Raw genomic sequence first — 13767 nt, forward strand, 5'->3', positions numbered from 1 at the left:
GAAAGGGGTAAAGTAGAAATTGGTTGAGAAGTTAATATCAGTTGCCCAGAACTGGTACTTCCTTGCATGTGGGAAGTATATGTGTAACTGCCATGGAGAAAGAGAAGGGATCAGGTAGCTTCCTCTCCTTTCTTACCCCTCTTCAGGTTCTAGTATAATTAGCTGCTTACTATAGCAAATTTGGTTCTACTATTGGGAATTTCACTATTATAATTGAGTACTAATTAATAGTAGTTAAGGCCTAAAGCGTGATCCTAGGTAGCAATCTATATTAAATGGACATGAAAGATTTAGTCTTAACTCTTCCTCCCGTCTTTTTTTTTTTAAGTTTAGATCTTTTATTTTGTCTGTATAGGGAACTCCCAGAGTAGAAATGGGGCAATTCTGTAAGTGACAGTCTTATAGAGTTTAGTAAGCCCCTGAGAATTTAAGTGGCCATAGTCACACAATAAGTGTCAGAAGACTTCAACCTCGGTGTTCTTGACACCTGTCTTGACACCTAAAATTGACCTTCTATTCACTATGCAATACTGTGTCTATAACAATTTCTTTGCCTAAACTCAGTTAATCAAAAAGTATTAAGTGCCTACTATATTCCAGACATTGTTCTAGGCACTAGACATACAAAGTCAAAAATGAAACAATCCTTGCCTCCAAAGAGCTGATGCTGTATTGAGGGAAACAATATATACTTAAGTATATACAAAGTTGCTGCTGCTGCTGTTTGTCTTTTGTTCTCGAAGAGGACCATGATGTCAGGGAGGTCATGCCATGACGTGCAAGTGAATTGGATTTAAGTGAGGGAGGGCTGGGAAAAGTCACCAACCTCACTTTCTCCTCCAGAGTCATCTGAGGCCAGTGGCCAGCTATGGATCAGGACAACTAGAAATGGTTCAGGATGCAGTGGGGGACCTTGGCCTTTTCAAGCTAAGGTCTTTAACAGGTCTCAGTTTGACTGAGGCAGTACCCTTTCAGTGATTGAGGCAAAGAATGGCCTCTTTAAAAAAGTAGATCTCATTATATAATTTACAGTCATACAGAGTTTGCCTAGAGGGCCGATAGGTTAAGTGACTTGCCTAGAGTTATATAATGATTATATTCCAAATGCAGAATTTTAACTCAGGTTTCCTGGTTCCAAGGTTGGATCTTTATTCCCGATGCCGTGGCTGCCCCTCATGCAAAGTAAATACAACACAATTTTTAAGGGAAGGAAGAAACACTATCATGTGGGGAAATAAGAAAAGGTCTAATGCAGAAGGTTATGCCTGAGCTGAGATTTGAAAGAACGAACTCTTTGTTATTCTGAACCAGACTATCCAGTTGCCCAGATCTTTTTTGCTCTTGCAGGGTTAGAATAAATAATCACATTGCTTACCATTTGAGGAAGCATTGTCTCCAGCTATAAGCTGTCAACCCCTCAATCCCATTGTCAAACATTCTAGAATTTCCATTGATAGTCATTTCTTATGTGGTAGCAAAAGATATTTTAAGTATCAGTCTGAGATTTCAGGAGTATCTGCAATTGTTTTACTGTCTTTAGACCTTGTACCTTCATATACTTAAAAAGTGTGCTCTGAGTTCATATCCCTCATATGCTAGCTTTCCTATGCTGGTTAACCTGTCAATCAATATCAATGCAAGTATCATTGGTTTAGCAACAAATTAAAACTAGTACAGTGTGGGGAAAGGAGAAAGAAGGAACAGTCTACTCCTCCTAAATTTTTATGTGCCTCTGAAGCTTTTTCCCTTTTAGTACCAAATTTCCATATACCATTCTCTTTCCCTAGTTCTGTATTGCTGTTGGGCAATTGTACATTGAAGGAGACAGAAAGAGAGAGAGGGAGGAGAGAGAGAGAGAGAGAGAGAGAGAGAGAGAGAGAAAGAGAGAGAATGAAAATTACTGACATTCTTATAGTACCTTAAAATTTGCATCGTGCAAATCTCACTGGAGCCTCACAACAACCCTGAGAAGTAGGAACTAAAGATACTATTATCCCCATTTTATAGATGAGAAATTAAGGCTCAGAGATTAAGTGATTTGCCTGTGGTCATGCAGGTATTAAGTGTTAAAGGGAGGATTTTAACCCCTGACTTTTGGACTCTAAGGCCAGTTTGCTACTCCCAACACTGCACCGGTCCATGTCACTTGTTAGCTTTGGTTAAAAACGTTGATGGAAGAGAAAAGTTATAACTATTAGTTTGAAAAGAGTCTTTGGATTAACTATAGATTTGCCTATTTTATTCCCATAAGGAAAAAAAAAGGCAATGGGATAATGGATCAAGAACAGGCCTTAGGGTCAGGAAGACTTGGGTTTAACTCTCACTTGTGACACAAGTTGGCTGTATGACCCTAAATGGGTCATGTAACCTTTCTGGTGCCTCCCTTCCCTTTCAACACTCAAGTTACATATCTATACTTGTAGAGGGAGTTTCCTCAGTAGCAGCTCTTCACATCTATAAAATCACATTTGCGCAAAAAATAATCCTATATAAATACTTGTCTACATGGATAATGGTATGTTGACTATGTTATGTTTGTTTTGGATTTTTGTTCTAGAATTTCCATTGGTAGCCAAGGAAAGCATATAAATAATGGTTCATAGAAGATGCTTGCATTTGATGGTATCTTCAGTACTGATGCAGATTCAGCTTTTAGAATATCAATCATCCATGTTTTCCTTGAAAATGGAATAGTGTTGCCAAGATGGCGGAGCAGAGGCAGCAAACCAGCTGAACCCTCCTAACATTTCCCTTCAAACGTCTTTAAAATAACTCCTCAAATCAAATTTTTGGAGTAGCAGGGCCAACAAAGGGTCAGAGTGAGACACTTTTCTAGCCTAAGACAACTTAGAAGGTCAGCAGAAGAGGTCTATGTGATGGGTGGGCACCAGTGCAGAGCAAGGCAACAGCACCAGTGGTGGGCATTGGAGGCTGCCACCACAGCAGCAAGAGTGGCAGCTTTGGGAGCTTTTAGCCCAGAGAAGGTAAAGAAGTTGGACAAATGATCAGAAAGAGATTTCAAGGGACCCTTTGCTGGCACTGGGTGCAGCTGGCACTAATTGGCAACTCTATTATCTGTATGCAGTTCTGGGTCCCAGTTCCGGGGCAGAGAGGATCATTTGTGGTTAGGAGTAAAGGCCCTGGTCTTAGTTTCAAGGCAGAAAGGAGCACTAGCTCTTGTGGCTGCAGGAGAGCAGGGGACCTGACCACAGTTCCAGGAACAAAAGGAGCACTAGCGCTTATGGCTGTAGAAGAGCTGGGGCCCTTTGTGGGTAAAGACCAAAGTGCAGACCAGAAGAATAGTGACCACAACTCTCACTATATCACACCACCTTAGAAACACCAAAAACTTGCAGACTCTTAGAACTAACTCTTAAAACTGCAGCACAAAAAAGCCTGAAGCTTGGGACAGTGCCTCCCCACCCCGAGGTGAGCAGAGCCCAACTTTAACATAAAGTTCAAAGTCAAGAAAATAGAATGGAAAAATGAGCAAGAAGAAAAAAGAGAAATAAAAAGAAAGAGCTTGACCATATATAGCTATTAGGGTGGCAAGGAAAAACAGGGCAGAAACTTAGAAGACAACAATGTGGAAACAGCTACAACCAAAGCCTCAAAGAAAAATGCTAATTGGACCTAAGTGCAACAAGAAATCCTGGAAGAGCTAAAGAAAGAGACGAGTGGTAGAAGAAAAATTGGGGGAGGGGAGGGTAAGAGTGATGCAAGAAAATTATGAAGAGAGAATTGCTTGGTAAAAGAGGCACAAAAATTACTGAAGAAAATAATACCTCAAAAAGCAGAATTGACCTAATGGTAAAAGAGGCACAAAAATTCACTGAAGAAAAGAACTCCTTTAAAAGCAGAGTAAGTCAAATGGAAAAGGAGGTACAAAAGTTCACTGAAGAAAATAATTCTTTAAAAATTAGAATTGAGAGGGCAGCTAGGTGGCACAGTGGATAGAGTACGAACCCTGAAGTCAGGAGGACCTGAGTTCAAATCTGACCTCAGATCAAATCTGACCTCAGATCAAATCCTTGACACTTACTAACTGTGTGACCCTGGGCAAGTCACTTAACCCCAACTGCCTAAAAAAAAAAAATAGAATTGAGCAATTGGAAGCTAATGACTCCATGAGATATCGAGAAACAATAAAACAGTCAAAAGAATAAAAATATAGAAAGAAAATGTGAAATATCTTATTGGAAAAATAACTGATCTGGAAAATAGATCCAGGAGAGACAATTTAAGATTTATTGGATTACCTGAAAGCCATGATCAAAAAAAGAGTCTAGACATTTCAAGAAATTACAAAGGAAAACTATTCCAACATCTGAGATCCAAAGGGTAAAATAGAAATTGAAAGAATCCACCAGTCACCTCCTGAAAAAGATCCCAAAATGAAAACTTCTGGAAATATTATAGCCAAATTTCAGAACTCCCAGGTCAAGGAGAAAATATTGCAAGCAGCTCGAAAGAAACCATTCAAATATTATGGAGCCACAGTCAGGATCACATAAGATTTAGTGACTTCCACAGTAAAGGAGAGCAGGTCTTGGAATATGATATTCCAGAAGGCAAAGAAGCTAGGATTACAACCAAGAATCACCTACCTAGCAAAACTAAGTATAATCCTTTGGGCGGGGGGGAGAGAATGGATATTTCATGAAATAAAGCACTTTCTCGTATTCCTGATGAAAGTATCAGAGCTGAATAGAAAATCTGACGTTCAAACACAAGATTCAAGAGAAGCATAAAAAAAGGTAAATATAAAAGAGAAATCATCAGGGACTCAATAAGGTTTAAACTGTTTGCAATCCCACAGGGGGAGATGATTCATGTAATTCCTACTTTACCATTATTAGGACAAATAAAAGGAGTTTGCATAGACAGAGGGCACAGATATGAGTTGATTATATTGGAATGGTCTCAAAAAAATGAAGGAGGGAAAAAGATGCACTGAGAGAAGAGGGAAGGGAGAGGTAGAATGAGGTAAATTTTCTCACATAAAAGAGGTGCACAAGGAAGAGCTTTTTGAGTGAAGAGCAGATAAGAGGTGGTAGGCAATGCTTGACTTTTACTCTCATAATTAGTTTGAAGAAGGAAGAAATATATATATTTATAAGCATGCATGCATGCATATATATCTATATATACACATGCATGCATGTATGTGTATATATATATATTTAATATATTATACGCACACACACACTCAGTTGTGTATAGAAATCTATCTTATCCAATGGGGAAAAAGAAGAGGAAGGGGATAAGAGAAAGGAGAGGGATGATAAAAGAGAGAAGATTAAGGTAGGCAGTGGTTAGAAGCCAAATAGATTTTTGAGGAGGGAAAGGACAAAAAGAGAGTGAGAATAAACAGAAAAAAATAGGATGGAGTGAATGCAAAGTAATCATAGCTGTGAATGTAAATGGGGTGAACTCATTCATAAAACAGAAGCAGATGGAATTCAACAATAAGTTGTTTACAAGAGGTACATTTGAAATAGAAACATTCACACACAAAGTTAAAATAAAGGTCTGAAGCAGAATCTAATATGCTTCAACTGAAGTAAAAAAAAAATGTCAGGGGTAGCAATCATCATCTCAGACAAAGCAAAACCAAAAATAGACCTAATTAAAAGATATAATCAAGGAAACTACATTTTGCTAAAAGTACCATAGACAATGTAGTAATATCAAAAATTTTTACAGCAAGTTTCTCTGAGAAAAGCCTCATTTCTCAAATAGATAGAGGATTGAGTCAAAACTATAATTGATAACTGGTCAAAGAATATGAACAGGCAGTTTTCCAAAGAAGAAATAAAAGCTATCTATACTTGTATTAAAAAATGCTATGAATCACAATTGATTAGAGAAAGGCAAATTAAAAGAACTCTTGAGGTACCACCTCACATCTATCAGAAAGGACAAATGCTAGAGGGGATGAGGGAAAACAGGGACACTGATGAATTGCTGTTGGAATAGTGAAACTGGTCTAACTATTCTGGAGAACTGTTTGGAACTATGCCCAAAAGGCTATATAACTTTGTTTTGGGTTTTTTTTTTGACCCAGAAATACCACTACTAGGTCTCTGTCCCAGAGAGATTAAAGAAAAAGGAGAAGGACCTCTATGTACAAAAATATTTATAGCAGCTCTTTTTGTAGTGGCAAAGAATTGGAAATCAAGGAGATGTTCATCAATTGGGGAATGGCTAGACAAGTTGTGACGTATGATTGTGTTATAAGAAATGATGAGGTTTCAGAAAAACATGGCAAGACCTATATGAAATGATGCAAAGTGAAGTGAGAAGAACTGGGAGATCATTGTGCACAATAACAGCAATGTTGTAGTGATGCTCAACTGTGAAAGACTTGTCTGCTTTGATCAATACAAAGATCTAAGACAGTTCCAAAGGACTCATAATGAAAAAAATGCTATCCACCACTAGAGAGAGAACTTAAGAACTTTGAGTGCAAATTGATGTATAATTTTCTTGTATTCTTTGTTTGTGTGTTTGTTTGGCATCGTTTGTGTGTTTGGCAATATGGCTAATTTGGAAATATGCTTTGCATGATTTCTCATGTATAATTGATATCATATTGCTTGCCTTTTCAGTGAATGGGGGTGGGGTGGAGGGGGGAGAGAGAGAATTTGGAACTCAAAATTTAAAAAGAAAAGAATGCTTAAAATGAATAATAATTTTTTAAAAAGAAAATGGAGTAAGAAAACAGTATAGGAACCTCTCACTTCAGCCCACACATAAGCCTTTAAACAACATACAAATGGGTCCTCGTAGATAGTAGACTTTCAATAATTATTTGTTGATTTATACTCTCCAAGCTCATCTACACTATGATCAGATCAATACTCCTATCATTTTGTGCCAGAGACACCTGTAATGGGAAGGATCCTGCATAACTTATCAGGGTATCATAGGAGGAATTTCCACATCAGGTTCAATGGACCACTCAGAGCCTGAGGGTTCAGAGGAATAATTACTCAAAACATTTTGGGCAACCGTCATGTAAAAACAGCTTGCCACAACGTTGGGTCAGGGGAGGGAAGAGTGTCAGAAACTCCCATCTCTATCCAGAGAGCAGTCCTTAAATCCTCCTTGCCCAAAAGGTGCATATCTGGGCTTCAGGTCAATCTCTCCACAGCAAAATTAACTCAAACTGCCCCAGGTCTGTTCTGGAGTATCCTGGTTCATAATGCTTATAGTTGGGATAAGGATTTAATTCAAGCTGCCTGAGGTCTACTTGCATCCTAGCCTATAACAGCGAGATTAATCTAATTTCTTTTGGTTTGTGCCCCAACTTAGAAACCTGGGAAGTACATTACACTGGTCAGTCCTGATGCTTTTTGTACTTGTAATATCTCATGTGTCCAGTCACCAGTGAGAGTGATATAGCAGCCAAAAAACTGCTAATGTGATCTTAGGCTGCACTGAGAGGCCTAGCATCTATAAATAAGGAGGGAGGTGATAGTTCCACTACACTCTGCCCTGATCAGACAACATCTGAAGTATTGTGTCCAGTTCTAGGCACCACATTTTAGGAAGGACATGGATAACTTGGAAAGCACCCAGAGGAGGGTGACCAAGATAATAAAAAGCTAAAAAACATTCTCTATCAGGATCAATTGAAGGAATTTGAAGAAGAGAAAACTGAGGAGGGAGAAAAGGTGAGAATAGGATAGCTGTTTTCAAATATTTGGAGGGCTGTCAAGGAGAGGAAGCCTTAGACATGTTCCCTTTGTTCTCAGGTGGGAATGGGTGGAAATTGTAGTAAGGCAAATTTAGGCTTCACATAAATAAAAGTTTCCTTCAGTTGCTTTAATGGGATTAGTGGCTTCTCTCTCACTAGGGGAACCTTCTGGCAGGGGCTGCATTGCTTGCCCAATATATTAAAATGGTCATTCCTGTTTAGATATGGGTTGGACTGGATGACCCTCAAGGTCCCGTTTAACTCTCAGATTCTGTGATTCTGTATCAAAAATATTGTCAGTGACCATATGCTATACTTGACGCAATTTATTTACCTCACATCATTCCCTTTTGGAGAAACCACCAAACCAGAACAGGGCAAGGTGTTTGTGTATCTTAGGCGAGGTTTGAAAATTGCATCCTGTGTATGTCATTGTATACAGTGATTTTGACTGGTCATCATAATATGAAGCTTAACATCACCCCCCAAAAATTGCATGTATACCATAAGAAGTAGGATTTTTCTGACTTTAAAAAAACATAGATTGGCAAAATCTAAGAGCTGGCTTTTCCCCTCTGCTTCTTTCTTTTTGTTGTTGTTGGGGTTTTTTTGTTTTTTTGTTTGTTTGTTTGTTTGTTTTTGGCTAGGCAATGGGGTTAAGTGACTTGTCCAGGGTCACACAGCTAATAAATGTTATGTGTCTGAGGCCAGATTTGAACTCAGGTCCTCCTGACTCCAGGGCTGGTGCTCTGTCCATTCCCCTTCCCTCTGCTTCTTTCATTCCCTCCTCCTCCTCCTCCTCCCTTCTTTCCCATTGCGCAGCCAAATCTCAGACTACAAATACAAGAATGGGTTTAGGAGCATTGGGTGATATAAGTTTATGTCACAGCAAATGTGTGACTACCTCTGACCATATTTCAAAGCTTAATATAAATAATTTTGCATCAGTCGGCTTGGTTTTTATCTACATTGATTCTTCCACTTATTAGTGCAGATAATAATTCCCTTACTTTAATACATTTAAGTCATATAAATAAATCAACAGTTTCCAAGTACATTGTCCTTGACTCCAAATAGAAAGCCCCATAAAAGTTCCAGATTTTCATACTGTATATAACAGAAATCTTGAGAGCCAACATAGTGTAGTAGATACAGCTTTGGTCTTGGTGTAAGGAAGACTTGCTTTAAAATCCTGCCTCAGATACTTAGTAGCTGTGTAACCTGGGGCAAGTCACTTGATCACTCTATGCTTTGGTTTCTTTGTCTATAAAATGAGGTGATTGGCTTTGATGGTATCTAAAGCCCCTTCTAACTCTAAACCCATGATCCAGTGATCCTTTATTTGACTTATGGAAGGACATTTGCTATTTTCAAGTTTCATTTCTGGGTGTTCATGTCTTCCACGAAGTGACATGGTTAGAGATCTCCAATGAAAAACTTTGCAATCATAGATTAACTAATATGATTTTTTTAATCTATATGTTGAACAGAAATAAAAATGTCTGAAGACACAAGTAACACAATAACACCTGAAGAAAAAACTGAAATAACCAAGATGCCTGATACGGATTCTTTACTTGAGGATGCTGCAATACACCATGAAACACCTGAAATTTTGAATGAATCTCCACCAATTGGACTGAAAGAAGAGGCAGACAAAACCATAAAAGTAGAGAATGAAGAGGTGGCTGGTATCCAGCATCCTAACAATCCCTTGGCAGAAGACACCATTGCAAAGGAACCTCCTTCCAATGGGGGAGTAACAGAAGATGTACTTGTTGAGTGCATTGAGTCTGTAAGCCTTGAGCCAGATCCTGCATCTGAAGTGTTACTGAGTGAGCAAAGCAACCAGGTAAGTGGAATTTGTATAATTCAACTTAAGTTTTTCCCAGAGTGTGTCCCTCACACTCTGCTAGGAGCAGCAGATTATGTTCCCCCCAAAAAAGGTGTAGGATGCTATCTTTGCCATCAAAAGATCAATTCTTTTTATTGGGAAACAACACAGAGAAAACAACTGCTTTTATTATTGTGATATTTCTTTCTCCCCCCCCCCACTCCAGGGCTTTTTTTAAGTGACTAGAAAAAGGGTAAATAAAACAATATATTTGCATATTATAATCAAGCCTACAGAGCCTCTTTTCACTCCACAAAAAAACAAAACAAAACAATTTGGCCATGGCATCAATCAGTTGACAAGCATTTATTATGCTCTAGATACTGTACTGGGTGCTGAGGATACCAAAACAAGGGCAAAATAGTCCCTTCCCTCAAGAAGGTTACATTCTAATGGGGGGAAACCATTGATACGTACAAAACACATATAGCACAGGAATACAAGATAACCTGGTGGGGAAGCTATCAGATGGGAAAATAAGGAAAGACCTCATGCAGAAGTTAATACTTGAACCGAGCCTAGAAGGAAGCTAGGGAACCCAAGAGATGAAGGGAATGCATTGCAGGCATGGAGGACAGTCAGTGCAAGAGCATTGGGTTGGGAGATGGGATGTTGTATGTGAGCAACAGCAAGAAGGCCAGTTTGGTTGGATTACGGTATGTGTGGAGGAGACTAATATGTACTAATTCTGGGAAGGCAAGATGGGCTGGAATGTTTAAATTCCAAACAGAGGAGTTTATATATGATCCTAGAGGTCATAAGGAGCATCTGGAATTTATTGAATGAAAGAAACATACAGTCAGACTTGTGTTTTAGGAAAATCACTTCAGCAGCTATGTGGTAGATGGCTTGGAGCGGGAAGGGAAAAGGCAGTGAGACCAATTAGAAGGACATTGCAATAATCCAGGCAAGAGGGGCTGAGAGCCTGAACTAGGGTGGTCACTGCATGAGTAGAAACATAGAAATGTATGTAAGATGTGTTGCAGGGTTAGGAAGCACAAGATTTGGGAACTTAATGGATGTGTGGAGTGAGAAGGCATGAAGAGGCAAGGATGACTCTTAGTTTGTATATCTGGGTAATTGGAAGGATGATGGTGCCTTCAGACAGAAAGAGGGAAGTTCAGAAGAGGAGTGGGTTTGAGGGGAAAGATGGTGAGTTTTGTTCTGGACTTCCTGAGTTTGAGATGCTATAAAGCATCCAATTTGAAATGTCCAATAGGAAGTTATAGATGTGACATTGGAGCTTAGGAGAGAGGCTAGGGCTGGTTATATCTGGGAGTCATCTATGTAGAAAACCTGCAGAAGCTGATAGAGTCACCAAGTGAGACAGTGTAGAGAGAGAGAGAAGAGGGCTCAAGACAGAGCCTCAAGGATCCCCAGGCAGGTGGCCTGCCATGGATGATGATCAAGCAAAAGAGACTGAGAAAAATACAATCAGGAAGCTAGAAGAAAAATCAAGAGATAGCAGTGTCACAAAAACCCAGAGAGGAGAGAGTATCCAGGAAAGGGTACTCAACAGTGGCAAGTGCTGCAGAGAAAACATATTATGAAACCATCAATTTGGGGCAGGAGTTTGTGATCTGTGTTGGTAGAGGAGAGGCTTTTTTGGATTGGAAGAAGCAGATCCTATTCCTGACTATGGAATGTATGTATCATCTTTTATTTGCCCTTCTTACAGCCTCTGGGAAGAAATGAAAAGCATTCTTACCATTGACCCACAAAAGGATATCTTAAGTCTTATCAGAAAATAATGTTTTGAAAATGAACATTTTTCTTTCCTTTTTCTTTTTCTCAGTAGTTACAGAAGAACAATTTGCCTTATTTAAAAACCTGTCAGGTTCAGGAAATGTGCTACAGTCAAATTGGATTGCATAATTTGGATTGTATAATAATATATTATTTGAATTGTATAATAATATATAAATATGGTTGCATGGTTTTTTCTTTTAAAATATTTACATTTTCATATAGGATTTTATCACTGACATTTCCATGCAAGTCATATCTTGGGCTTTATCTTTATTTGGGTTGTGTATGGGGAAACTAAGGAGAAGGAATGGCTTGGGGGGGGTGGGCGTGGAGGGTGGTAAAAGCCCTGTTTGTCAGTGACTTCCAGCTACACAACCAGGACCCCAGCACTCCAGAACATTCTATCATTACTTACTTTGAAGTGGAATTGTACAACCCACCCAGAGTTGTGCTGGCTGGGGTAACTGAAGGGCTTATCCTCCCCTCAGGTAAGATTTAAGGCTACACTTTCAATAACAGACTCTTGGTGATCATCTCATTCTACCTTTTATCTGAAGCAGGAGTACCCTCTAAATCTAAAACATCTGCATCCAAAACAAGAGCATCTTGTTTGATGAGCTGCATAGTTCAGTAGATGGAGAGCTGGACCTAGAGTCAGGGAGACCCGAATTCAAGTCCTGATTCAGACACTTTACTAGCTGTATGACCCAGGACAAACCACTTAACATCTATCTCAGTTTCCTCATCTGAAAATGAGGATAATAATAGTACCTACCTCCCAGGATTGTTGTGATGGCAAAATAATCTATGGTAAAACACAATCTATGATACTATGTTATGCCATGTTTCCAGTGAAGGGAAGTTCATAACCTGGAGGAACAACCCATTCTAGGCAGATGAATACTGAGAGAATTCACACCCTCCTCACTCCCTTCCCCCAGCCTAAAAACTGTGTTGTTCATGGCTCTTGGATCTAAGGGAGGAAATGAGCTCAACAATGTTGTGAATGTATAAGGACCTTAAACCTCATTGTCTTGGTACTCTTCTCACCCTCACAAGGTTAAACTTACTTGTTCTCATTTTAAAAAGGAAGAAAATTAAAAAGTGTTTTTCCTTGGGTCATGTAGCTAATGGTAGGATTAATGAAAGGAAGCCATCTCTCCTAATTTTATTAGATATTATGCTGTCTGGGTCATTTTGTGGCTTTTACAAACTTTGTGGTCTTTATGCAATTTTACTTAAAATATGAGTGTTCCTAAACTTACAAATGAACTGTGTTCTAAAAATTTGTATGTAAATCAGTTGTTTGGAATCCGGAATTAATTCTCCTATAGAAACAATGTCATTCATAGTAGCAATAAAAATGCAATGCAACATAGATAATGTTAGTTTATAGTTTTCCAAGTCAATATTTATCTGGAATGATCTATTTCTATTTACGTTTGACCCACTGGTCAAATGCCTCCTTTTGAATGATGAAATTGAGACATACATTCAATGATTTACCCAAGGTCATATAGTTTGTAAATAGTAGTTATGATTTGGTCACAGCCCAATACAATGTTTTATGCACTGCAACATATGGCTGTCCCAGTCCAGACCTCTAAAACCCATCTAACCCATATTGTATTTTACCAGTAGCACCACAGAAACTTACCCCATTCAATTTAGAACTGTGGTTGGTTTTCTCTATACTGGGGATACATCTTCTCTTTCCCCTTCTCCTTATCGTGATCTGTCCCAAAGAGTATAACAGCAGACATTTATGTATCACTCTTAGGTTTGCAAGGTGTTTATAGGTAGTCATTCAATAAACATCAATTAAGCACCTTTTATATACCAGGTACTATATATGTGCTGGGGACATGAAGAAAGGTAAATGATAGTCCCTGCTCTCAAGGAATTCATATTCTAATGGGGGATCATCTCATTTGATCCTCACAATGATCCTGAGAAGTATTACTTGTATTATTATGTCCATTTTATAGATGAGGAAACTGAGGCTCAGGTTGAGCCATTTGCCCAGAATCATGTAGCTAGTAAGTGTGAGAGGTGAAATTCAAGCCCGGATTTCTTCCAACTCCAAGTCCAATGCTCTCTCCACTCTCCCAGTCTATTTGGCAGTAGAGAATTGAGCTTACACAGGACCAGCTAAATAAATACATCTGAAATGAAATCAACAGGACATATCCTCTTCTCCCATTCTAGACATCCTCTGTATCCTAGCTCCTAAGCAGTACGGTTCTCTGGACCACACAAGGCCCTTAGGGAAACAGAGATAAAGCACATGACCTCCTAACTAGCTGCCTTCCCAGAGATATGGCAGCCAAGGTCGCATACATTAGTACACACAAAAAGAAAAAAAAATCCATGAAGCCAGTTATGACACTGTAGGCCTCTTGGACCCTTGCCTGCTATCCAA

The 13767-nt window shown here is 39.0% G+C and overlaps 1 protein-coding gene across 2 annotated transcripts in view; it reads left to right on the forward strand.

Moving 5' to 3' along the window:
* FAM114A1 (family with sequence similarity 114 member A1) overlaps positions 1-13767 on the forward strand; it is a 77037-nt gene that overhangs the window by 7644 nt on the left and 55626 nt on the right. For both annotated transcript variants that reach the window (XM_027836259.1, XM_027836260.1), the window contains exon 2: positions 9193-9554. In XM_027836259.1, the coding sequence (XP_027692060.1) occupies positions 9193-9554 (362 nt within the window). The remainder of the gene's footprint in view (positions 1-9192; positions 9555-13767) is intronic.

This window comes from Vombatus ursinus, unplaced genomic scaffold (genome assembly GCF_900497805.2).
Source record: "Vombatus ursinus unplaced genomic scaffold, bare-nosed wombat genome assembly UNPS02014818.1, whole genome shotgun sequence".
Lineage (NCBI taxonomy): Eukaryota > Metazoa > Chordata > Mammalia > Diprotodontia > Vombatidae > Vombatus > Vombatus ursinus.